Here is a 27,781-nt window from a genome sequence, read left to right as displayed (position 1 = left end):
ACCCTGGCTTTGATGGGGAGCCAGTGATGGTTTCTTCTAATATTTGAGATATGATCTGACTTCCTTATTCCAAGGGCCGCCCGAAGGGCTTTATTTTGGATAAGCTGTAGTTTGTTTAGATTGGCTTTTGAGGTACCCAGGTAGAGTACATTGCAGTAGTCGAGCCTGGATAAGATTAAAGCTCTTGCCAGCGTGATACAATTGGTGGGTGTCAAGAATTGGCGACTGAGAGCAATAAGTTTTGCGGTGTAGGATGTAGAGGAAGAGAGGGCGTTGATGTGCTTGGTCATGGTGAGGTTGGCATCAAGGTAGACGCCTAGTGTTTTCACTTGGTTGAGTACTGATATGTTTGTGCCATCAATGTTGATGGATGAGTAATCAGGATGTAATGCTTCTATTTTGGATTGGGAGCCCACAATGAGAACCTCAGTCTTCTCATCATTGAGACAGAGGCTATTTAGAGCCATCCAATTTTGGATTATGGCATATATTTTATTGATAGTGTCGGTGTCTTGAGTGTAGTCTCCCGATAAAGGGATGAGGATCTGGGTGTCATCTGCAAAGTTGGTGTAGATGACACCCATGTCGTCTAGCGCTGAGAAGAGGAGTTTAGTGTATGCATTGTATAATGTTGGTGAGAGACAGGAACCTTGGGGGACACCAATGGGTACTATGATGGGGTTGGCGGCTTGTTTACCTATGGCGACCCTGGAGGTGCGGTCAGCAAGAAAGGATTTGATCCAGGTAGTAGCTTCGGTGGAGAAGTTGAAGTCTTTCGCTAGTGTGGCGCACAGTATATTATGGTCTACTAAATCAAACGCTGCGGAGAGATCGAGTAGGAGGAGGATGCAGAGTTTCCCTGAGTCTCTGATGGTATCCATCTGGATTTTTAAGTCAAGGAGCGCCGTTTCTGTGCTATGGTTGGGGCGGAAGCCTGATTGCCTCGTGCCAAGGAGGTGGTTTTGTTCGAGGTGAGTTTGGACTTGGTTGTATGCTAATTTATCCAATATTTTGAGGAGAAATGGGACAGTTGTTATTGGCCTGTAATTAGTGGGCACAGTGGGGTCTAGGGTAGGTTTTTTCAGGAGAGGGGTGACCCAGGCTTCTTTAATGCTAGCTGGTACTAGGTTAGTATTGAAGGAAGCGTTGACGAAGTTGGTGATAATGGGGGTGAGGGTGTGAGCGCAGGATTTGACTACTGATGCGGGGACAGAATCGCCTTTGCAGTTGGAGGCTTTAAGTTTGGCGATGGTGTCAAACACTACATTTTGGGATACTGGTGTGAAATGGAATGGGGCGCTGGTGAATTCCTGATGTGGTCGATTTAGATTAAGGAGGGCAGGTTTGTTGGCTAGTGATTGTTTTTTGGATGTGATTTTTATTTGGAGTAGTTCAATTTTGGCTGTTAGTGCGTCTTGTATAGTGGTGCACCATTCCTTGCTGGGGATGGTTGGGTTTATGGCTGGAGTGGGGTTTTCCAATTCTTTTAGAATGGCAAATAATTCCTTGGTATCTGAAGTAGCATTGCTGATCCTATTATTATACGCATTAGATTTGTAGGTAATAGTAGCTGTTTTATAGGTTTTGTTTATTTCTTGGCAGGCTTTTTCTGCCTCTGCAGTAGGATGCTTTCTGTAGGCATGTTCACACGCGCGTTTGGTTCTTCTGAGGGCGATAAGATCATCATTGAACCAGAAGCTAGATCGCTTGTCTGAGCGTTTTGCCTTAGTGGTGAGCGGTGCTATAGCATTAATGGTTGCAGTGAGGCAGTTGTGATATATGTCTGCTAGGAGACAGGGGTTGTCACTGGTGATCGAGGTAGAAGCTAGGATTTTTGAAAGAGGAGGCGTGAAGTTTTCTGGCGTGAGTTTGCGGGCGTTTCTAGTTTCATAGGTAATCATAGTTTTAGGTTTCTTTTGTGTGGGTTCGGAGGGATTGATTGTAAATACAATGTTATGGTGATCGGTCCAAGTAAGAGGGGAGATGACCTCAATGGTTACGGGGGTATTAAGGGAGAGGATCCAATCAAGAGTCCTGCCTTTGATATGTGTGGGTGCATTAACTAGTTGGCTGAAACCCATGTCCTTCAGGGCGGAGTGCAGTGATTCTGCTTTGGCATCTTGGCTGTCATTGAAACCTAGGTTAAGGTCACCCAGGATGATGTATTTCGAGCTAGGTTTTATTAGTGGAGCTAATAGCAATGGAATTTCAGTCTCTGGGTGGTTGTTGGGGCTAGGTGCTCTATAAATTACTATTAAATTAATAGTAGTTTTGGCATTTATGGGAAATTTTACGAGTAATGTTTCATACCCTTCAATACTTTCAATGGGACAAGATCTAAGCTGTAATTTAGTCTTGGCTATAATAGCAACACCGCCTCCTTGTGAGTGGGTCCTATCTGTTCTGAATATGGTGTAGTTGGATGGGATTGCCAGAGTTAATAGTGGACCTGATGCTTGATGGAGCCAGGACTCTGTGACTACTAGTATGTCGAGCTGTGATTCCATAATGAGGTCGTGAACTTCTATAGCATGCGCCCCTAAGGAGCGGGCATTGATAAGCGCTCCTTTAAAGGTGGATAGTAATTTATTGGGGGTGTCCGGAGCTGGTTTGGAAGTAGTGTTGGGTTTCTGGCTAGGAGTATGGTTTTGATGAGGGGGAGGTACTCTGGGCCTAATTTGTTTGGGAGGTGTGTGTTCATATTTGACTGGGTTGGGGTGGTTGAAGGTACGAGACCTTAATCGGAAGTGTCTTGCTACACCTGTCACGGGGTTAGAGGATTTTTCGGTATGGCTGTGGTGAGGTGACTCTGCTGTGGGCAATACATGTGAGATTGGATCAGGGCTGATAGCATGATACTTGATGGTATTCAGATAGGTCCTAGGAGTAAGACTTGTGCTGTTTGGGAATGGGGGAGTAGAGGGAAGGAACGGTGTAGGACATGGGATAGGGTGATGCCGGGGGCATGCCGGCTTGCTGAGACCGTTATTATGGGGCCAGTAGTAGTGGGCCAAGCAGGGTGTGTGGTTGGGGAGAATGCAGAACGGGAACATTGCTTTTCTTTCCTTATGGTGCCGCTTAGCAACAAATGTCTCTTTATCACCTCACCTTCTCTATGGCAACGCTAACATGCGTCTTACTGTCTTACCGTCTTACCGTTTGTGTTATTTCAATGTTCACCCTTTACTTGGTGCGCCAATCCAGTCTTTATGCTATTCAATTTCCGTCGTTTTGTCTTCTGTTTCCGTCACGATACGCTGTTTTTACTTTCAGTAGGTTTTGTTTTCCTCGTCGCCAATTGTTTTGTCTTTCCAGCATTAATAAACCAGAGCCCGTAACGTGTGATGCATCACCTTTTTATTTCTTGTCTTAACTGCCTTCTCCATTCTGGATTTCCCTACAACATTCTGCATTCTATCATGACATCCTATCATTCCTAGCTTCCCCAGTACTAATAACAATATTAACAACACAACAGTGGGGTAAGTAAAAGTGACTCATAAAAACTCAAAACAGAGATGTTACACTCATGACTAACAGTACTTTTAACAATGGATTCACTTTTCTTATTACACAGACGTCGGTCTGGACTTGTTGACCTAAACCTAAATGCCTTTCCTCTGGCCATGTACACTATTCACACTCTAATTCAGTGTTTTCTTCTGGCCAAAAGATATCGACAACCACATAACAGTCTATACTAACTCTCAGATGTTATGTGTTCCATCTCAGACCTGCATGTATTTCCTTTAATGCACTGTGTATTGTACAAACAAAACAGTGGTGACAGACATGTGTTTCGGCCTCTTATAGGGCCCTCAATTTGACTAGGCCTTCATCAGGACGATCAGCAGTTGACTCCCCATGATGAAACTGCAATATATATGGCATGGGTAGACCCTTCTCTTTTCAAATATCTACCCCTACAGGTAAAAAAACAAATAGAACAATCTACCATCTGTCACAAACTCAGTCACTCTCCAAAAACATTTCCTTCAATCAAAGCGTCAGAGTTCCGAAACTTACTTGGGACTTAATAGTTCTCCCTGTTCAATGCAGCCAATGCTGTTTTGTATGTTTTATTCATGGCACTCAAGATTCCCTTGGCAATGGGTACATCTGAAAAGAAAACATGCTTGCTTACTCCATTTTTCTCTCCGAAATGTGGGTACTCAGCCATACATCAAAGTGGGCCTCAAGGGTAGAGTGGTCACTACATGTGGTTGGAAGAATTTCCATGGAGACACATTTCTCAAATCGCCATTTCCCTACAAATATATAATCAAGCGTCGATTGGGCCACTCCATTAGTTCATGTGTAATGGGGCGGAATATCTTTGTGAATTGTCCCGTTAAATTGCGACAAACCCAGGACACACAGGCCTTTATACCAAATACTCCCATTGTATAGTTTCCTCTTGCGCCTGTCACCTGTACCCCACCACTACTAACCAGTTGCGCCCCATGTACACAATCTGAGTTTAGATCAGCTGTTAAAATAATGTGGCCAACAAAATACAAACTGCTTCAATCATTGATGGAACACAAGATGTTATCTAGGGCGCCCTCCAAATCACAAATTCCAGAATGCCAATGTACGTTAAGAATAAGAAAGTGCATACCAGGTTTTTTGTTAATTTTAACATGGGTGGCCAGAATGCCAAAGAATACATCCACACTCCCCACCACTTCAAGTACATGATCTAATAAGCGTTAACAAACCACCATAAGGACGCCCCAACTCTTCATGTCTAGCCTCCTGGAAGCAAGTCACAAATCCATCCAGGGATGGACAGACACGTCCTCAACCAAGTCACTGGCAAAGAAATGGTGGCGTTATTCCCAAATACTTTACCAATGGCTTCGTTGTTAAACAAATGTGAATGCCCACGAGTATTCCAAGATAATAATGTGAGAAAACTGCCCGATCGTACTGCAGGAGGTGCTCATTGTAAAATAGTATTGGTATGTCGCATCCGAGGTGCTCAGTAACCAGGACCAGTCACTGTTCTGTTCATAAGTTAAACATCTTTTTCTTGATAACTTGAATTTCCTCGCCCAGTAACCCTCCTTGTTGAGGGGCTCTTTCCTTTGTATTGGGTATAGGAACCGACCTTAAAGTTCCAATCGACTGCACAACACAGCTCATTTTCTCAGAGTAGTTAATAAGATCATAAGCACATGCCCTTAGGTCGCTCCTTTAAAAGGATGTCAAAAACGATTTTAGAATTTACATAAATCGCAGAACCTAGCTAAAGAAAGTTAAAACTTTGAACTCTCCGTCCCCTGCAGACTCTAAGCTGATCACCAGCAAAAACTTTATGGAGCAAAACATATTTTTTCAAATGTTCAGCAATAACAATGGTACACATTATTCAACCAAAAAATGATTTAATCCAACAAAAATGTAGAAACACGTTACAATGAATGATTTCTTGAAGAGTCCATAGGCCAATCCAGTTTAGCTCGACCCGTTTCGGGGACTCCCCCTTCTTCAAGAGCAATATATACTGTGCATTGAAAGCCAAACAAACCATGTTATACTCCCCCATAGCTAATCACTGTTAAACACTTATTATATACTTATACATTAACAAAAAGCAAATAGCTTATATTTAACATTTCTATCAACAATTGTGCAATTGTGAACCAACCTCCAGTGCAAATAAAGAGGTTCCATACAATTCCACGCGTGAGAACCATACACCTGGGGGGCAACCCAAGAGGGGGAAAAAAAGCCACACCACCCAAGTGGCGGTCACACCTACTGTTCAAATGTGAAGACTACCTGGCCTTCATCGGTTTATGACAGAGAAACAAATGCTTCTGCCAAAACATGACAAATATATAAGTGACACTAAGTCCACACGTTGGACTCCATATTCAAAGAAAGCCTAAACCACAAAAATGGACTCTCCTTGTCAACAGGGGGAAGGCATATAATGAACTGTAAACAACCCGTGCTCTCTGGCTAAATTGTATGGTACATTTCTCAACATATGCCAGACTCAATAATCCAATTAAAAAGCCAGCTTATTCACGTGACCTGTCGACAGAATATAACGTATCATATTCACCCCAAAGTTCACGTAACTTAACTACAAGATTGTCATACACGTAACACTATAATAGTAATCTCCGACAAAGAACACAACCCTACCTTTTCACAGAACGACCAGTTTGATACAGGTCGATAAAGTCAATCCTTTTGAGATCCCTTGAAGATATTCCAGACAAATTTGGGATTTCCCCAAGGAGATGCAGAATATTGGCACGGTGCAGGCAAATGAAATTGTTATCTGGTAACACACTTTCCATCAATATCACAAATGGGTGCTCCTCCTGAACAGTATCAACTCTCATTTTAATTTGAAGATTATGCGGTTTCTGAAAGGCCCTTTGGCCAAGCGGTATGCGCTCCTGGCCTCTGAGATCTGTTTCATTTGAACTTCTCCAGCACTGGGAAACTCCTTTAGGGCATACCATAGTGGGTGGCTGAAGGGAGTGCCCAATACCTTGATTGGCCACCACACTCATACAGGTAGAAGGTAGCACAGGACCACGAAACGCATTTTAAGAGCAACGACTAACCAAGGGTAAGTCATGCAAAAGTGCAGAACCTCCTGGTCTAGCATTACTGGAACGTCTCACTTTCATTTGGGATACAGATAATTGATGTTGCAAACTATGGAGCACCCACCAACGAAGTAACAGATCAGTTGTATCCAGGTAAGAGACTCTGACCCAAGACCTCCAACGACACTTTAGGAGCACCACTACTCGGGAGGGACTCCAGAGTGATTACCTCACTAGTTGCCTCCTGTCGAACCAGGGCAGCTTTAACCGTGCACTGGGTAAGCAAAGAGCGAGTAAAGTTCTGGGATGCCTGTATGTTCAAGTGCTGTAATGGGCGATTCTTTGTTTTCTTTATCTGAATACCCTGATTTTTCCTACTCAATGGGTCTTTCAAGGTCCGTAAGCCATCCCTTACTTTTTTGAGGGTTAACATTACAGCCAACATGCTGGGGACCTGTGGCTACACACATACAATTTCAGGGGGATCACTTTGCTCATTCTGTGGCACTTGGTCCCCCTCACATCTCAATAATGCGACTGAGGGCTGATGACTTGCTGGTTCAAGTGCAGTGGTTTCACAAATGACCGATCTGTCCATCACGGAAGAGCCAATAATGTATTGGGTATTATGGTTAGGAGTGTGATGCGATTTTAAATGTGATTAGTGATAATCTTAAAATGGAAGTATCTATACTATGTGCGATTACTTTTTTATCGATGTATTGTTTTCTGTATGGATTTATGTGTAAGGCTTAAATAAACAAGCACAGCAGTAAACGATAACACAAATAAAGAAAAGTTCTATTATTGGTGTGAGTGTGTTACCCCAAGGTTCACTAGTCAGGTCTGATCTCACTTGGTGCTTCTAAATGGCAGTATTGACAGGAGCAAGATAGAAGCGATGCAAGTGCGTTCTATCGGGGGATACTGACCACGGCAGTAAAACGTTATATTGCAATTTGCTGCATTTGGAACACGGACGCAGGGAAGGCTGAAGACCGACAATTTCTGTAAGCAAATATAAGCCTCTCGCTTTATCAGCATCCAGAGCTACTAGCCCTAAAGATGGACCAAGGGTCCGAAATGCATTGGAACTAGTAGCTTTTCTTGGCGACAGCTGTGTATGACAGTCCTAATTATTGGCGCTAACAATATAGTTGCTGGCTTTTGAAAAACGAAAAAAAGTTTGGAACATTGCTTGTGTTTTCAAGATTGCAATAGGCATCGGTTCATAAAATGTTTACCTAGTCACTGTTGAAGGGTGTGCAAACCCGCACTGAAGGTGTTCTGACCTAGGTCCACATTGTTGTCAGTATTGACAGATACACCAGCTGGGCTACCTGCACACCTGCCTGTTTACATAGGTATTCTACAGCTGTTTAATTTCACAATACCACAACCAGGGCTTGAATTAGAGATATACTGACAGTCAGAGTATTTATACCTTAATTCCAATGGCACAGTAGCTGCGCGTCTTAGTATGAGCAATAGGCTTAGCAGGGAGGTACTTGAAATGTTTAAGATGAAGCAGGTACTATGCAATAGGAAGAACCCTGGTAGTACCTTTTAAGTACCGAACATAATGGCCCAGCTATTCCACTATTCCTCCTGTAGGTTTACATATTTAGGGGTGTGGATGTTACATGAATGCGCAAAAAATACTCACACATTTCTAGTAGACTCAATCAGTGTAATTTTCACCCCCTGTCCCTTGAGTCAAGGCTAATGGCATATAGTACACGTTGAGATACAGAGAGGTCAGAGGACAAGCTACATGGCATCAAGGGATCTACAAGTAACCAGGGGAGGAAACAAAGGGAGTCATGTTCCATGGGGGCGTAACGCTCATGGAAAACGTAAAAGCAAAGGATTTTACGCCTTCCATTAACGTTACCCACATTTTCAATGTTTTGTATGGAGGAGAGGCGGGACGCAGCTTGCGATTCCTCCACGGCCTTCCTCTACGCCATACAAATGCTTCAGCATCTGCGCCAGATGGATTTTCCTGCCGGCGCAAATGCTATCGAGTTCAATGTGAAAGGCAAAAGGCAGCGTACACACTTGTACGCCCCCTTTGGCGTTGGGAGCTGCTTACGTTACAGCGTAAACATAACGGCTCCCCACCGGCAGTTTATGATTTTGGCCAACCTGAGCGTAAACGCCTTTCAAGTAGCCTGCTTCTATGACACTGTGAGCCATTTTTAAGCACGCTTGCCTAGCACAGTTCGGAAGCACACAGACAGACGTTATCATTTGCTTAGCACAGTACTTATATCGGATGGCGAAAAAAGAAGCCCATTTAGGTACACCAGTGCATAGTTTCCATTTATTAAAGCAGACTGCCTCACCCAGAAAACATGGCCACAGTCTGATTATATTTGAGAATCGCAACCCAAAAATAATAGCGCCGTTTAATTAGTGCCCCGTTTATTTGGAAGCCATAGGCGGCGCTGAATGTTTGCTCTCTGATTAGGGCCTGACGTAGAAGCAGCTGAATAGAGATAATGCAAACGTATACAAGAATAACCGGATGAGTCAGCCACGCTCTGAAGAAAACCTATGAGATCACTCTGGGAAGGGATTCGCTCCATGCATTCAATATTATTTTTTCTAGAGAGAGCAGCTGAATTCCTGGCAGTTTGGGTGCATTCCAGAAAAGTTAAATCCGGGCATCAGTTGCTGAACTATTTATTGTCTTATTTAAAAAGCTCCTCTAATCATTCATGGAATGCTGCCCCGGTTTCGTCTTTGCATAGCTGCAACGATGGGAAATGCTGTGAGCCCTGGGAATGGGGACACAAGAAGACCCATCCTTATATGGTTTTCAATTGGGAACCTGTAGCCGAGGATCACAAGAGCTGTTCATCATTACACTTAGCCCCCCAACTCGTCTCAGTCTTCATTTCTTGAGGTGTCCCAACTCTGAGAGACAGACTTGACGTAACCACTAGAGAGGAAAACATACATTACAGAATTGGGGCTCCCTCTCAAACCTCCAGAGAGTATGATCCTCGCCCTGCTAGCCACTTCCTGGACTTCCTAGTCAAATGACAGAACAATGTGCATCCATGCACTTGCATTTCCCCATGCATTTGCGCGTTCTCAATGCCACCGGGCCTAGTAAGATCGCTGTTTTGTTCTCCCCTGTTCCCCTCCCTTTGCCTGGTCGCGCTCTGAAACACCTGTGTATGAGCGCGATATGAATAAAATATCATATCATATCCATCAGGTGGGAGTGAGTGTCACAAGAACCACAACGAACTATGAGCACTTAGAGTAACACTGACTGGTTGTAAGTCAACTCCCATTACCAATGGCTCTCCCTTCCTTGACACAGCCCTTGTTGAAGTTGTACCAAGATGTACACTGAGCTTGACGTGAATACCCCCCCCAATCAAGTATAGTACTGCATAACAAATATGTTTATTGATAAAGCCACACGTGTCTAAGAGGTCCCTGATTGAAAAATATAGTAACCAAATTTAGGACAGTGGAGCCCTCTACGGTCAACTTTTAGGGTTCCATGAAAGTGTGAGTGGAGGTCCACGTGGGAGCCTTGCAGATGTCCGCTAGGGCAAACCATTGCGCCTCCAACAATGAGGTTGCCATAGACCGAGGGGGTCTGTCTTGGATGGCTTCTGGCAAAGGGACTTGGTCTTCATTGTAGGCTTCTGAGATATATATGGGAATCCTGCAAGGGAGAGTTGCATTTCAAGATTCAGCCCCATTTCTGGCTGGATTCCCCTTCTAGGCCCGCGTGTTCGCACTTGTGGGCATCTTGCTGACACTCTTTTTTGTTGTCTATAAGTTCCCGTCTGAATTGCGCTTTCTTCTCAATGGCTTCTAATAGGGCAGCAGAGTAGATTAATTCCTGTAAGAATTGATTGTAGCCTTTGACTGTCCACTATCAAGGACATCGACATGTATGTCATCTATTTTCCAAACCTGAAAATAAGGATAATGGGTAAGTAGGTCTTAATAACATTGTCATGTTTGGTTTTGGTGAATTTTGGTTGCTCTTCTGCCACAAAATTGCAGAAACCATTGTAATAGAAGAGAGAGAGAGAGGGAAGGGGGTTCTGAGCTGAGAATATCTGGTTGGCATAGCAACATGCAAAGCCATGGCATGAAACTGCCCAGTCACTAACGTTTTTTTATCCAAACTCCTCCACCGTACTACCCAATGAGGAGTTCTCTAACAAAATATGCTCCAATCAAAAGCTTTGTAACAAGCAAGTTGGGTGATTGCTTTCCATTTCCAAGCCACACCACGATTTGTAAAGTTGCAATATTGGGCTATTTTGGGATAGTTCACTCACAATGAGGCTATGTTTGGGCTACTTTTGACAGCTGATCTGTTTTTTAGTCCCCCCAAGGCTGTCTCTCTACCCCCACCCTCTCTACTCCCAACACCCTGACTCCCACTCTTTCTACCCCCACCCAACCATTACATGTGCTGGTTGGGTTTTGTTTGGCCTATTTGTGGCTACTTTTGATTAATCCTCCAGAGGCTGCTTGATTCTTCATGATTTCTGCCCCCACCCAGATAGAAACAACCACCCATGCCACCCCCACTGTCTCTTCTCCCCCCACCCCCTAACTCTCTCTTACACAATCCCAACTCCCTGCTCTCTCTACCCAAACCCACCCCAACACTCTCTGCACCCACCTTACCCGCAATCTCTCTATGCTACCCACCCACCATACCCCCACTTACTCTACCCCCACCCATCCACCCTATCCCCACTCTCTCTAACCCCAAATACCCATCCTACCCCAACTCTCTCTACATGACCCACCCTTCCACCACACGTTCGACCCCCGCCCATTCCAACTCTCTATGCATGCCACCCTCTCTCTATCCCAGCCACCCACATAGCCCTTATTGTCGTTTCCCTTACCCACGCACCCGAACCCTGCTCTCTCCACCAATACCCCCACTCTCTCAACCCCACTCTCTCTACCGCCACCCACCTAACCCCCACTCTCTCTACCCTCATCCAACCCGACACCCACTGTTGCTACCCGACCCAAATGCCACACACCCACTCTCTCTAGCTCCACCTATCCAACCACCCACCCAACCAACCCCAGCTCTCTCTAGCCCACCCACCATTCTCTCTACTCCTACCCACCCACACACGCTCGATCTACATACCCACCCTCTCTCTACCTCAACCACCCACCAAACCCCTGGTTTCTTTACTCCCACCACCCATGCTACCCCACGCTCTCTACCCTCACCCACCTCACCCCACTGTCTAAACCCTCAACCACCAACCCCACCCCCACTCTCTGTAACCCACCTGACCATGCACCTCACCACCACTTTCTCCACCCCAAGCCACTTACCTCACTCCCACTATCTCTACCAACCCCACTCTCTCCGCCCCCCACCAACCCCACTCTCTCTATCCCCACCCACCCGTTCTCTCTAGCATGCCTCCACTCTGTCTACCCCAACCCACCCTACGCCCACTCTCTCTACCCCCCTAACCACTCACCTCACCCCCACTCTCTCTAGCCCACACCACTCACCTCACTCCCACTCTCTCTACTCCCACACACCTCACCTGACTCTCTCTACCAACCCAACTCTCTCTAACACCACCCGCCAACCCATTCTCTCTAACTACACCCGCCCCACCCTACTCTCTCAAGCATGCCCCACTCTTTCTTCCCCAACCCAACCTACCTCCACTCTCTCTCTCTACCCCACCACTTCCACCCTACCCTGTCTCTCTCTACCCCTCCCACTGTACCCTATGACCCCTCTCTCTACCCCACCCACACACCATACCCCCACTCTCTCTACCCCAACCCACACTATCCCCACTCTCTCTGCCCCAACACTTCACCTCGTCACTCTCTAACCCCACCCACTGTACTCTATCACCACTCTCTCTACCCCAACCCACACACCATACCCCCACTCTCTCTAGCCGCCCCCACCGTATCCCACTCCCTCTAGCCCAACACCTCACCCCGTCTCTCTCTAACTCCACCCACTGTACTCTATCACCACTCTCTCTACCCCAACCCACACACCATACACCCACTCTCTCTAGCCCCACCCACCCTATCCCCACTCTCTCTACCCCAGCACCTCACTCCCCTCTCTCTAATCCGAACCACCCCAACCCCACTGTCCCTACCCCATCCACCTGCTCCTGCCCCGCCCTCTATCTACCTCACTCACCCTACCCCTCTCTCTACTCAACCAAACCCTGTCTCTTTTACCCCCACCCATACACCCCACACCCCTCTCTTTCTAGCAACACTCAACCTATCCCGTCTATCTACCCATCTCACACTCTACCCCCTCTATTCCTGTTCCCACCAAACCCTACCCTGCCCCTCTATTCCCAATTAACCCTCTCTCTACCCTCTCTCATCCTTCCTCTCACACTCTCGCTTTATTTATTTCCCGCTCACCCTTTCTCGCTCATATTTCCTGTTGCTCATCATCGCTGGAACCCTCTCGCAATAGCTTCCTCCCTTGCTCTATTCCCCTTCTCATTCTCTTGCATACCTGCACCCCTTATCGCATCCTCCTTTGAAATGTTGCACTCTCCAACTTTGATCCTAGTGCCTAGAAATGCAAGAAGCAAACAACAGCAGTAAACGCTCAAACTATTGGTTTTGCCAATACTTGTTCTCTTGACCTGCTGGCACTACTGCATCCAGCACACAACTATTCTCACCAATAAGATCACCCTGTCACCCTGTTTGAATCAGGCTTTAGATCCCCTGGAAAGTTTTCACCAAATCATTCTGAGGGCTACACGTTATATAAATAGCTTGGGAAGAAGGACTTCTCCCTATCCATTCAATATATAGGCACCTGATTCTACAGTCCTGGGTGGAACGGAAAAACAGGACTGGGTCCCACTTTGTATTGTCAGAAAAATGTCTACTGTTACTACAAAGAGCAGAGGTGATCTGATTTCACAGTGTGTTTAGCCCTTCTGCACTGCTGGTAACAGATTCCACCATCTCTATCTTCCCCTAGAGATCATTTCACATTTCATGAAACCCTTTCTGCCAGATCCCACCTGCTCCTAAGCACAGTAATGGTGGGTGTTAAATAATGGTTCTCACTTTATGGATCAGGACAGGATGGCATGTTGGGCTGAATCAGCCCTGTTTCGTGCAGGAAGCGCATTAATGTCTGCCACCAGCACTTAATTTGCTGAGCTGTCTTGCCAATACAACGTTTCCAGATTAACCTGTATTGTAGCATGCCTAATGCTCCTCCATGCCTTCTGTCACATGACCATTCAGGGTTCTGGTGTCTTCCAAGTTATATTGAGGCTTATGGGTACTCCCCATGATCAACAGGCTAAGATGTACTTATTTCCGTTTATAGGTGAACGATGGTATTCCACTAATCATGTCTATACATTATGTTAGAACTATGCCTATTGAATTAATGGGGCATTTATACCTCTGACACTGATTGATATACTGTGATAATTTGGAAGACAACAGAACCCTGAATGGTCTTTTTGTATGTACTTCTGCAGAATCATTTGCTCCTGAAGAAGGGGTGTTTACCCCGAAACACGTTGTGCTTCAAAAACCTTTCAATCAAGATTTTCCCCGCTTGTTGTAGGGGTCATATTGTTTTGTGTTACCTTCTTATTTTTACTGTATTTGAATTAATGAGTGTAAAGATCACGATTTGATTTTGTGAACCTTAAGAAAATACAAGTAACAATGCAATACTTGTTAGAAAGTGTTAGACTGTCTATTCAGTTTGTACGGTGTGCAGGGGACGGGAGTGTCTTAAGTGTTAGACACTTTTACTGTGCTTTGCTTATAAAGCACGCCATTGCTTCTAGAAGCGAGGTCCACCCTGAGTAAATGCTATACGATATATTAATAACGAGAATAATAACAGTCAGAATAATTACACAAACAATTCTTTTAAGTGGCACTAAAAGATAAATAATTAAGCAACTTAACATAATGGAACATAGCACAGAAACTTCGCGCTGGTGCAAGTGCAATTTGCACTAATCCAAATCTGCCCTAGTGCAAAAAACATATACCTCAATGTATTTATGCACAAGGGCGAATTTCCCACTAGTATCAGGATATGAGACAATATTGACCTTGTGCTAAATGCCCGTGCACTGATGTGCATTTTCAGTGCACTGATGTACATTTTCAGTAATAGCACGCTATCATTTTTGGGAGATTTTTGTGATATTTGCTTGGTAGTTTCCACGTAAGTAGATTTCATTTCCTCACATTTGTATTTGAAGGAACATCATTGTCTAAGTAGATTTGTTTTGGGGTTTAATTGTTTTGGTTCAAAGTGAAATTGAAATCTCCACAAACATCTATTCTATCCTTTTTATCAGTGGATGTTATTTGCAGCCCTCCCTCTCCTGGTCTGCTATAGTGGACTATCCAATTTTTTTGCTCAGTTTGTCCCATTAAGTCCCTGCACAGACACACTGGGCCTCATTAGGAGGTTGGAGGTAGCCTTGCTGGTTTTACCGGCAAGGCTACCCCCAAACTCACATCTGGCTCCAGCACCCGCAAAAGGGGAATTACCGGGTCATTCTGAACTTGGCGGACCCGGTAATTCCCCTTGCACGGGTGCCAGGCTCTCTAGCTGTGAAATCTCTTCACAGGCTCCCTGTGGCTGCAAGGTTCAAGTTCAAGACCCTCTGCATAGTCCATAAGGCTTTCTGGGGCCTGAGACCGCTCTACCTCAAATGTTCTCTTTCAAAACATCTTCCTTCTCGAGCTCTGCGCTCCTTCGCCTCCAACTCTCTGAAGGTCAGACGCTTCTCCAAGCAGAGAGTTGGGGGCACTTGTATCACCATCTGGAAGATATTTTCAAGATCTCACATCTTGCATGTTCTGCTGCTGCATTCACCTTCAGAAGAGTGTAAGATATGGCTACATGCAACACTTGACCTGAAACCAAGAGCTGAAATCGTGCAGAAATTTACCTTGTGAAGATATGCATCATGCCATTCCACGTGTGTCGAGAAACAAGGTGCACTGAGGCCCTCTAATGCACACTTAGCACTGTCCAGGCTTTCTTTTTTTTAAGCACATTTCTCTTGTATTCTGTGGGACTTTATTCTGGAAGAAGCTATGCTAGGAATAGTATTTACTCTTTATTTTTGGACTTACCTTTGGACTTTTTCTTATTTTATTCATTTTTAATACCAATTATAAGCATTTTTGATTAATTAATCAGAACCTGTTTTGAACATTACTTTTGCTATTCCTTGACCTGTATTCATTTGTTCCTCCCTTGTATAACTAGACAGCGTACCCTCAGAGTAAGCTTTGCGGTTGGCCTGTGCTACCCACGGGGGAGTCAAGGGCCCGTTAAAATAGTTCTTGGTACACATCTGTGAATCCTGCATGGCCATATTATTGAGGAAGCCTTTCCATTCCGTATATCAATGTCTTTGGCCACAGTACCTGCTCAGTCACCCTGGTGGCTTTCTGAGATAAAAAGAGGCATGCAAAAAAAGGATGCAGTGAAGGGAGGAAACAAAAGAGAGCAATACAAAGAGAAGTAGTAGAGCCTGAGAAAATAATGTGAAGCTAGAAAGTGGCAAAGATACTTTTGGAAAAATAAGAATGGGACTGAATAGTACAGGAACATATTTAAAGATAGGTGTGTCCATTTGGCTGTACAAACTTTTAAATGGTTATCCCAGTCCTACTCAGTAGGGTTGGAGTCTCCAAGTAAGGTCCTCATGAGTCCCAACCACACCAGGTTTTCAGGATGACCATTGACTATGTACAAACCTCCCATTTAGGTTCCCAATTCTGAAACAATGCTTTTGTGTGGATATCTTGAAAACATGGCATGTTTATGTTTATTGTTTGCTTGTTAGGCACTTCTACAGCAATTAAATTCAGTTTCAAAGTGCCCACAGGGCAACAGGGAGGGATCAAGGGAATGCAGTACGATTCAAATATAAAAAAAAAACAAACAGTGGGGGAAGGGACGGCCAAACCTACTATGCCTTGTGAGTATTCAGAACATGCAAGTGCAGCAAGGAGGAGAGCAGTGTGGTAAGTGCTGGGGTGTCCGTGCTCGAGGGTGAGTCACAGATAAACTGCAAGGTATAATAAGTGCATTGGGTGGAAAGTGCGAGTCAACAGTGCGGGGGGTGGGCTGAGGCAAGTGCTGAGGGTAGACAGAAGCTGGGGAGATTGGGTGTGAGTGGTCAGGGGCCCAGAGTATGCATAAGGGTCCAGGACACCAATCACAGCAACTGTGAGATTATCAGAGGAGGGAAGAAAGGAAGGAGGAGGAGAAGAGGAATGTCTTGAGGACCTTTTGGTACTTAAGTAGGTCCTGCTCAAGACGCAGAGGGAGGGAGAGGCTGTTCCATAGGAGGGATCCAGCTGAGGAAAGTGGACGACCTCCTGCTCTCTGTTTAGCAAAAAGCTTTGCACACAGGCAGTTGGTGCCAGAGGATCGTAGAGGTCTATAAGGAGAGTATTTGGTAAGTGACAGTTGCAGATAATGTGGTCCCCGCCCCTAGACAGCCTTGTGGATGATGCAGAGGGATTTGAATTTGATCTGTCCAGCAACCAGGAGTCAGTGGAGAATCTTTAGGGCAGGTGAGATGCAGTCCCTGGGCTTAAGGCCAAGGATAAGTCTTGCTGCTCTATTCTGGATTAGCTGAAGGGATCGAGAGTGGAAGAAGGTTGATTCAGGAGGAGGCAGCTGTTGCATTTGTCCAGCCTGGAGAGAACCAGGGCTCAGGAGCCATTGAGCTTCTCGGGGAAAGTGAGAAAAGGAAGAATTCCTTTGAGAAGGAAGAGTTGGAAGTGGAACTTCTTAGCAATGTCCTGAGTGTGAGGTGGTTGTTGTAGGAATCATATTTGGAGGCCATGCTCTATTGTTTTAGCAGAGCAAAGCCCAGCACGGTTAAAAACCAGCAATCCCTGTCTCCATAGTTGCCAAATATATTGCATATTTTGTGTGGCTAAGGCATTCACGGTCTTGCCGCATTCACCTCCTTAATTCAAATGATCATCAATTACCATAAACATAGTGCGTGGCCTCTGACTGCTGTTCCTTCTGTACTCTCAGACACTACCACATCAGGCTGGGACTGATGACCTTTAAATCAAGTGTGGCTTGCTTCATTTCCTGCCTCAAACAAGGCTTTAGGCCATATGTGGTCGCTCAGTGACTTCGGCCTTTCTGCTACACCTGTTCAATTTGTTGACAGTCACAATTCTATGACACTTTAGCATGAGTATTAGTCCCAACGGCAGTAATAGGAGCAGTATTATCGGCTGCAGTAATAGCGCCATACCCAATGAAGACTTATGAGACATCAGAATGGGGAGTAACTAACACCTATAAACAGACGAAAATGTTCCATTACTGCTGGTGATAATGTTAATACAGTTTTGCGGTATTTAGCTGTGCTAATACCACCAAACTCGTAATGAACCTCGGCACAACTTAAGAATTGAAACCCCAAATTACACCCCATAAACTATGTTCAGCAATTAATAGTTTCTTCTTCAGGCAGCCATGGCATATGGCCTTTCAGATAGTTCCCTAGTTCACAGGTCTGGAGGGCCACATCCAGATGTTTTGGACTACAGCTCCCACATTTGCTAACCGTTAAGTATGCTGGATAGGGCTGATATGAATCGTATTCCGAAACATCTGGCTGTGTAATTGCATTGAGAAAATGTTCTCGAAGTCGATTTGATCTAATTTTGTTTTTAAAATAAATGTGTTTCTTTGTTTTATTTATATAGTGCTCCTCACCCAAAGGTATCTGGGCACAAGTTTACGTATTACAATCAAAGTGCAGGTAGTTTCCATTACAATAAACAAATACATACAAGAAAGGGGCAAAAATAAGGTAGTACAATAACATACAGGGCAAAAATATAGTAGTAGAATTTAGTTGGGAGGGAAAAATACAGTAGTACAAATACATTGAAAGGATATGCAGTGGATAGTACCAAACGTAAATCAGTAGAGCAGTTACAGTGCCAGGGTTCCATATATATGTCAATAGTCTGTTAGTGGAGTAATTATTATTCTTGTGAGACTAGCCATTTTTTTTGGAAAGCCGAGTAAGCTGGCTGAGTTCTGAGGTCTGAGGGCAGGGAATTTCAAAGTTTAGAGGCTATGACCGGAAAACTTGTATCCCCAGTTTTTTCAAGTTTATATCTAGGTATCATGAGTTGGTTGACATGAGAGGCTCTGGTAGGTCTGGCTGATTGCTTCTTGGTGAACATACAGTTTAGGCATTGAGATGCTTTGTTCGCCAGGCACTTGTGGGTAAGTGACAACGTTTTGTAGGCAATTCTATTCTATTTCACTGCTAATTTGATATATGCAGGGGAGACCCACCGCAACCCATGCCCAAGTCCCCATACATTGATTATTACCCCAATCCAACCCCAGACATATTTGTACTGAAATTCATTCAAAAAAATTCAATCAAATCGTTTTTGCGATGTCATCTACATATACCCAAAACAGAAATCACTATAGAAATTCAAAGAAATTACTCAGTTTTTAAGGTTGTATAAATATATATAATCTTTATTTTTATTTGTTTTTTTGGTTAATAGATAAAATACATACTTTGTTCGACTACATACGAAAGCTCACGGGGTTTCAGTGCATACATTCTCGAACGACACATAACATACATTCCACAGTGATTCACTTAACATATGGCAGTTTCTAGATTTCTTTTTCTGCGTTCACTCCACGGTTAATCGCTGCTTCCAAAGCTCCAACAGTATCTTGGGGGCTTGCCAGGTCAATGTAGAGTCCACAGAATTAAGGTTCATTTACTCGTGCAGGCCTTTCGGAGAATCCTGATTTGCTCATAGAATATTAGCCTACTCAGGGTTCATACAGTGCCCCACCGACACAGACCACCAACTGGGTTCCCTAACAGGTGGGACAGAAAAGTATGTATTAGTGGTTTGGAGCCCAGCCAACAACCTGACCACATCGCTCTGTTTTCCATTATATCATATGTACATCTTTGTTGCAAATAAAACCTCTGCGAATCGTGCTGTTTTGAAAATTCACCTGATTAGAGAAAGTTGCGAGGTCACACATTCTACAATCGACCTATTCTCGCTGCCATTTATGACCTAGTTGGTGCCAGCAGTGGTTCGGCTGTGCCCAATGCCATTTGTACCACCTTCGTCGCAACATGGCTTCCCCCCATTGAGGAGGGGTCAGTGCTGGACGTGAGAGCAAGTTTATATGGACAAGGCGGGTCGGAGATTCTGTACAATAATGGAAAGAAAATTGCTAAAAATGCAAAGTTTAGAGCCTACATATAGGGCGGAAATGACTCCAGACCCTGAGAACGCTTAAACCACAGCCTGGGGCATGGCGGGTACATTTTTAAGTGATGGCATCTTTTTTCTGAGAATCCCTGTGGACTTCTTGAACTTTGCTGAGAGGGTCAGGCCATTTTCCTTGTGCACGTTCTCCAGGATATTTGCCACGGCATGGACACCCATCAATGGCATTTTAAAGCACAATGACGTCCTTTTGGGAATGTGCATGACTTCCATATGAGTCTTAGGTGAGGCAACCACACACCCAGTGGTCATGGGAGAAGCAAACGAGCTTTTCATCTATTTATACAGATGCTTGAATATGGAGTTTGGAAATGCTTAGAGAAGCACAAGCAAGTGGTGATCACTAGGGGTGCAAATACCCTCGGTTTGGCCAATGTACGATGACAGCATGAACAAATCTGAAATGGCTGCAGGGTAAGCATGGTCTCATGCCATATCACCACTTCTACACCTCTGGATGGGCATCACCAATGCCTCGCAATGAATGCAGACAAATCATTCCTGGACCCTCACTGGGGGGACATGTTTCTCTCCACACAATAGGTAACCTGGAGAATGGTGCCTCCTTCTGGATAGGCAGCCTTCAACACTGAAAGCCAATAGAATTTCAAGGAGATCCACTGACATGGGAAAGAGTCTCTACATTGAGGCCAAGAAAATGAGTGCTGTCAATCCAGACTATGGGCCTCATACGAGTGTGTGCTCCATTCATTACTGCCATTTTGAATGGAACAGATTGACGACTACTTTTACTGCATCAGCAAATCCCAAAATAAGAGCTAAAGTGGGTGTGCATATGGCTGAAGGTATCTCTTCCAGTTCACCTCCAAAAAGTGAACAAATTGCCTCAGGCAGGAATACCACCTGCGGTAATTCCTCCAAAATTGCATGGGGTCCCAAGGTCTCCAAAAAGCGGGATTAACGCTGACATTCTGTAACTTTTGATTGGGTGTATTTTGACCCAATTACAAGTGGCAGTGATGGTAATCAAGTTTTGTGATGAGGTCCTACGTCTTCTATGGCACAAGGATGGGAGTGGGGGCCCTCGTAAGGGAATAAAGGCCTCATTACAAGTTGGGTGGTGTGGGTTAAATGCAGCGGTATTCCTGTATACCGCTGCATGACCGCGCCGCTCAACTTCACTGCCTTCTTGAACTTACCCAGAGCTGCGCTGCCCTGGCTGCACTTCCCCCTCTCTCTTCCCCCTGCACTTTGCATTGTCGCACTGGCACGATCTGAATGACACAAGTCGTAGTAAAATAATTTGTCTTGTCCTCCCTCTGTCTGCCCACCCGTCTTTTCACACCTAGAAACACTTATGTACAGGCGTGTTATAAATGACATATCATACACGTTTGGCGGAAAGTTGGAGGATTCATCTCCAGCCATGAGCTGGCGGTAAATCTGCCAGCTTTCCAGCAAATTCCGGTGGAATTACTGCCGCGAAAGTACTGCTGCAGTAATTCCACCAAAAATTGCCAATTTGTAACTTGTAATCCGGCGTTAATTCCACCGGACCAAGTGGCAGTAACGGTAATACAGTTTGGCGTGACATGGGCGGATTTACCACCCAGAAACCCTCAAACTCGTAGTAATGAGTCACTAAGTCATTTAAAGAGATGGGGTATTCTGAACGAGAATTGGTGCTCGGAGACTGACTTCTGAAGCGGAAGAAATTGATAAAGGATGGGAGATGTACCTCTTCTAGAGCGAGATAATAAAACACAGCTGGAACCAGCACATGGGATCTAACGTTGGAAAATCAGGAGAAAGATGGTCACCAATTAGGGGGTGACTAAGGCACTGGTCTATGGCCCGCAGTGCTCTTTACACAACATACAGAATGTCAATTACTTTCCAGAGACTTACACTGTGTATTTTGCAGGTGCCAGCAACATATGAAAACCTTGGAAAACAGGATGGGGATGTGGGTCTCTTCCATCTGCCGCTGCTTATTACTCCATGCAAAGTACTAAACTTGTAGGAAAGACCAATAAAGCCTCATTATAATTGTTCAGGCCCGGCCATAGGCCAATGCACACGCAGCATATTTACTTTGAATATTCAGCAAGCCCGTGAAAAGGGCTGGCGCGAAGGAGCCCTCAGACCTGGCAGCCGGCGAGGGCAGCAGGAATAATTGGTCCGCCTGGCAACACCAACCAGCCAACAATCAGAAACCATTCAGCAAGCACTTCATGGGAAACCTTGAATTCAGAGAGAAATAGCGCTTGGTCACTGCTAGTGTCCGCGTAAGCGCTATACAGTAATAAGGCGCCTATACGTCTAGCTGCGCAGGAGGGCAAGAAAGAATGGGACATATTGCTCTATTATTAAAATAAAGGTTTTTTTTCTAGATTTTAATTAAAACAGCTAGTATATTTCCTTAAATACTTGAATGAATTGGAGAGTGCTCCGTTTTCAGGGATCATTTACAGTAGGCACCTGGCGTGCGGCAACCCACAGAGCGAAAAGGTACAGCTTATGGGGAGAGGGGCTGCATGGAGGAAAAACAGAGCAGCAGCTAAGTGTCAACAACCACCCCTACTTGGTTAAAAATCCAATGGGTGGGTGTTCTTTCAGAATGATCTTCTCTGGGTGACCCTAGTTACTGGGGAGTCACCTCCTCCATTTCTCCTACTACTGGGCCATGGCCTAGCACAGCCGGGTAGGGCTTGGCTGACCTTTGACCTCAAGGCATTTTCTGGTGTGATTCATGTTTCTTTCCAACATTTCCTGGGTGTACATTACAGGCAAATGACCACACCAGCAACTGATGGCTGTGTCCTCTATTGCCACAGAAAGAAGAAAAGCACTCTTGAAACACTTGGGGGGTGGGGAGGGGGAAATGCAGCATTGGGTAACAGCCAGTTAGACGTTGCCAATCTTAGAATCCCTGAGAAGTTAAAGAAACATTGGCAAGTTCTGGATAGTCTGCAGTTTGGTGATCTTCTCATCACTCTGGTGAAAAAGATCTCTTTCCATTGCATCCAGGAGGCTGAAAATAAGCCCTCCCAGGAAGAGGGTCGTGTGCATCCTGTCACCTTAGCGCCCGTGTGCACTTCACCTACAAGTGAACAACTCCAAAATGAGGCGAGTGTGCACGTGGATTTAAGGCAGACCTCAGACTATTCTGCAAACCTTATGGGATTTGCCATTGCATTTTCAACAAACTGCAAATGGACATGAATTTAACTACAAATACAAATGTCACATGAACGTGGAGGAAAGAAATGTTAGTACAATAGTGTAACACTAACTTTTCATAATACTTTTCAGGCAATATTTCATTTTGATAATTAACATACATGAACACAACATAAAAAGTGCTCTTCCATAACATCATTTTTAGGAAATTCTTTAATACTGCTGCCAAACTCTCATACTCCTTTTGTCCACCAGATGCCAATATTCAGTCCATACCAGTCTAAAGGGATGCCCCTGTGCCACCATTTTGAGTCTTGTGTTACCGAGGTTCCGTCTCCGTGTAACCGCGCCCCACTGAGGACATGGGGATGGCTGATTTTGCAGGGAGAGATTATCCGATTGGGACAGACATATATTACGAAAATCATCAAATCAATGGACATTCAATTAGACCCACAATAATGAATCATACTTTATGTTTTATATAAGCGCTTTATGATGCATTCCTCATGCTTCTAAGCACTATGATAATAAACGGTATTACTCAATACTACTCAACATATTAGAAGGATAATGGGCGAAGTTGATTGTTCCGGGTTTGAAACCTCTACCCCGCAGGCTGAAAACCGACGTTTGCAAGCACTTAACTCGCTGAGTGATCTGGCTGGCCCTCACTGTGAGGAGACTGACTAGGCTTCCAAGAGGTTGGAGGTCGCCCTCTCAGGGGATGTTAACGTTTCATTGGCATCTTTGCCCATAAAGCTATTACCAGCACTTCCTGGAGGCACGGGCACCTCTGGAAGTACCGCCAACAATATTTGAAGGCTGCTGCGCCTGATAGATAGAGTGACCAGAGGACACAATACACTTTTGGCCTCTTCAAGTGAAGGATGGAATGTTTCTACAACCTTTGGTGCCTCTGATGCTTTGGACTACAACTCCCATCAGCCCTAATAAGAATAGTCAATGTTGTGGGATCATGGGAGTCATAGCAGAGAACAAATGGAGAGTTGCTGGTTGCAGACACTTGGATAGATGGACATTGTTGATACAAAAAGTATTGGGATTGGGTGAGCTGGTTTCAGAACCCAACATATGTTCTCTGTTTTCGCAGGATAGACGTCTTCCTTTCCCAAATATGGTAGATTTTACAAGAAAAGAGAGTACATAGTGTGTGCTGCTGTCTGCTAATGGGGACAATGCTTAACTCATTGCTGGGAAATTCACGTAGGAGACTTATAGCGCTAGATGTCACTCTTGGCGCTAGATGTCACGCTGAATGTGTTTATATCGAGCAGGACAAAAGCTATTTAAAGCATAACTAGGTTTACACCTGCCATTTAAACTTGGTTCTATTTCACATACCTTAGTTCATATTCCATTCAAATGAATGGTTCTATGTGATCTGATCGAATCTTTTTCGTCGTAGTAGATTTAGTCGATTTCTTTTTTACAGGAAGCTTTTTCTGCAAATATATGCGTGGGTGACCCACTGCGGCACCCTTTAATCTCCTACATTAATTATTCTCCTAAACCCATCCCTCAAATAGATTTGTAGCAAAATCGTATTAAAAACATTGACGAAATCTACTTAAACAAATTCTGCTGTGGCAAATACTCCCAGATGAATGATATTGGTCTTGTTATGTCATATCTTTTCACCAATTTGGAACATGCATTGTCCATTGAAACAGACGGGGGAAGTGTGCTTTAGTTGTCAAGAACCTGCAATCCCTCTTTTGAAAGAAATATTAGTCTTTTTTGGGATCTATGTAGAAACCTTGGATCTACTGGAAGTCTTGATCTTGGAAGATGTTATATATTTTCGTCTAGTTAGCTAAAGGTAATGAACCGGGCACGCATCCCTTCATTGGCGCCTCATGAGGTTATGTTCCTCCTCAAAGCTTGGTCTTTGATAATGCATGAGCATCTTCCCCTGAGGACTCTCGCTGTACAACGCGTCACTCACATTGTTAGGGAGCAACCCCTTGCTTGAAAGACCCATGTGCCCTGATTGAGGTCAGAATCCATGCCCGTTGGCAGCAAGTCTGGTCACAATGGATGAAGTTATGGCCACACCATTTTGCACTTCCTTGGCATCTGCGATCACGTAAGTCAGGATTTTGAATGATAGCAGAAGGAGGAGAGGGAAGCAGCACACACAGCGGGCAAACCCCAGCTTAATAGGTTTTTGCTAATTCAGCTTAAAAGTCCTTCCCATAAAAATATTAGATAAAAACTCTTGGAAAGTAGCCAAAAAAGACCTGGTACATTTCTAAATGAGTCAAAACAGGATGGCCTACTGCTAACAACTCCTACCGCCCTAGGAGCTTAGTAGCAGCTTCCTAGTTGGTGGTATATCCTGCCTTGGCTTTTAGCACCCTAATAAGGATGTGCAAACTACCCCAAAAGTTGGGCACGTATCCAAATGTCTAATTTCCCACATATTTGCAGGGGACATTTTTCGAATTGCAAACCAGTGCACTAGCAACTCATAAGAGCATTCCATGCCTCCCTCCACAATTCTTGGCACGCTCCCACCGCACAGCAAGGGTGCCGCTACCCTGCCTTCCCTCGCACATTTTATCTCTGGGTGACCTCTAATATTTCAAGCGAATCTCTGGAAAAGTTTGAAAAGTTCACAGGACTCGAACCACCCAAAATTCAGGAGGGCGGGAAGGTGGGGTTGGAGTGCCAGAATTAAGCCATACTCCCCTACATCTCATCATAGAGCACCATAGCCTGCAAAATAGTGGCACGGATGGGGAATACAGTATTCGAGGTGGGGAGGGATGGGTGGTGGCACACAGGGTCCCTGATGCAGTTCGGTTAGTGCCATTGTGTAGCGGTTTTGCCACTAGCATGACAAATGAGGAGGGAGCATTGCGGGCAGATGTTAAAAGCACCAGTACTAAGCACACCTACTTGTGCTGCATTTCATATAGCAATGACTAGTCCTACACATATTGTGGATTGGCGCTCAACCTGTTCATCTTTTGGCAGCCATGCATTGATGCACCAAGACACAGGACATGTACACGCACACACACGCACACACACTCACACACGCATCATTGGTGGAAATGTTCAAACGAGTCTGCAATGTGCATTGGAATTTTGACTATACCAACTACCAACAAGACATACTGAAAATGAGCGCGTCCATGACGCCTGAGCAAGGCAAGTAGCACTGAAGCTCATTGCATCCATTACTGGCCTATGGTTCCTCAGTACAGTCGTAGCACGCGCGATCCGCTGGGGGTTCGACTCAGCACTGGCCACGGCAAGCGGTAAGTGACCAGAGTGCCACGATTCAAAACATCGCACGCTGACCCTATTACGGTGCTGCAAATGGCGGGAACATCCACTTTCGTCTATGAAACTGAAAACACCTGCTACTAGTGTACTGAAAATGTCACTAAATATAATAAAAATATAAATTTCCTTTCATCTGATATCATAACAAATAAATTGCACTATACACATATTTAGACGTTAAAGGCGAGTAGGTTTCCGCCACTCCAATTTTCCTATGGTCTGTGAACAGGAACCTCTGGCGCAAGGTGAGGGTTATGACAAAATTGTCAGAAAAGAAGCTTTATGTTCGCCTTCGACCACTACATTTTTGCACACAGGGTCAACGATCATGGGTCCCAACAGATATGATTGTCCGAGGCATCTGTAGCGAGCTGTGGCGGCACGAGCGCAGCCAACATCTGACCAGGACACAGGGGATTTTAAGCAAAGGATGAAGAAATGATGATGCTGTATTGATAAACTCATGAACATCCTTCAGGGATTCCTAGAATAAACACTGTGTGGTTAATAGAGGAGATGTTGGCCCATAGAGGAAATGCACGATGATGGTTGCGCGTCTTGGCGCATTACAGAATGTATGTACGAATGAATGTAATGGGAAACACTCCCTCCATGCACTGTAGATGCCAAGCGAAGAAATTGCTGCTTTCCCAACCAATTTGTAAAACAGTAAATCAGAAGCCAGGAAACCATGAAATGGGAAGGATAACTGCCCATCTGGAACTGTTTGAGGTTAGTCTCTCTGAGTGCAATCTGGTTGCCATCCTCTTTTGAGTGATTTATAGCTTCATCTTTTCTCCCGACAACTTGAAAACATAACAGGCCGCAGGATACCTCTGGGGTTGAGCTGAGGCTGCCTGAAAAAGATTTGAGTCCCATCAAGGAAGCACCTGGGGAGCAGAATGGGACATCCTGTGACATTGCCCGGTTCCCCTCTTCTCTTCCCAACAGTCATTTGCCAGTCAACGCTTTACGACTCCAGCTGCATGAGGACTTGGACCTGTGTAGCGAGGAAGTAGAGCGATGAAATGTGGAGCGGGCGCAGGCACTTCGAGTTACACCGGCGGGGTGGAGTAGTGGACCACCGAGTTGTAATCTGGAGGTGGGCTGTGGCATTCGAGGCTGAGATCCATGGGCAGGAGCACAAGGTCTTCTAGTGTGAAGTCCTGGGGGTCTTCTTCGATTTGCGAGGCTGGCTGGTACTTAACGCTGTCTCTTTGGCCATCTCCCAAGATGGACTCCTTGCTCTTGCTGACTGCCTTCATTCTGTTGAGGAGAAACAAACACAGTTGGAATTACTGTTGTGTGTATTGCAACAACTGAATAGACAATTGAGCTCATAACTAGTGCTCCTCATGCTTACAAGTCACATACTAATTGCAATTTGA

General features: G+C 44.9%; 1 protein-coding gene across 3 annotated transcripts in view; it reads right to left on the bottom strand.

Annotated features, from left to right (window-relative positions):
• Positions 1-27,781, bottom strand: part of LOC138480803 (vascular endothelial growth factor receptor kdr-like) — a 1,018,894-nt gene that overhangs the window by 341,300 nt on the left and 649,813 nt on the right. For 2 of the 3 annotated variants that reach the window (XM_069612547.1, XM_069612548.1), the window contains exon 30: positions 19,117-27,659. The exons of the other annotated variant lie outside the window; for it this stretch is intronic. In XM_069612547.1, the coding sequence (XP_069468648.1) occupies positions 27,449-27,659 (211 nt within the window). In that variant the 3' untranslated portion in view covers positions 19,117-27,448. Of the gene's footprint in view, positions 1-19,116; positions 27,660-27,781 lie in introns of those variants that run through there. 3 annotated transcript variants of the gene reach the window in all.

This window comes from Ambystoma mexicanum, chromosome 5p (assembly GCF_040938575.1).
Source record: "Ambystoma mexicanum isolate Mex_15411 chromosome 5p, UKY_AmexF1_1, whole genome shotgun sequence".
NCBI lineage: Eukaryota > Metazoa > Chordata > Amphibia > Caudata > Ambystomatidae > Ambystoma > Ambystoma mexicanum.
Note: the sequence above shows the minus strand (reverse complement) of the source record. Positions and strands in the feature narration are given on the sequence as shown.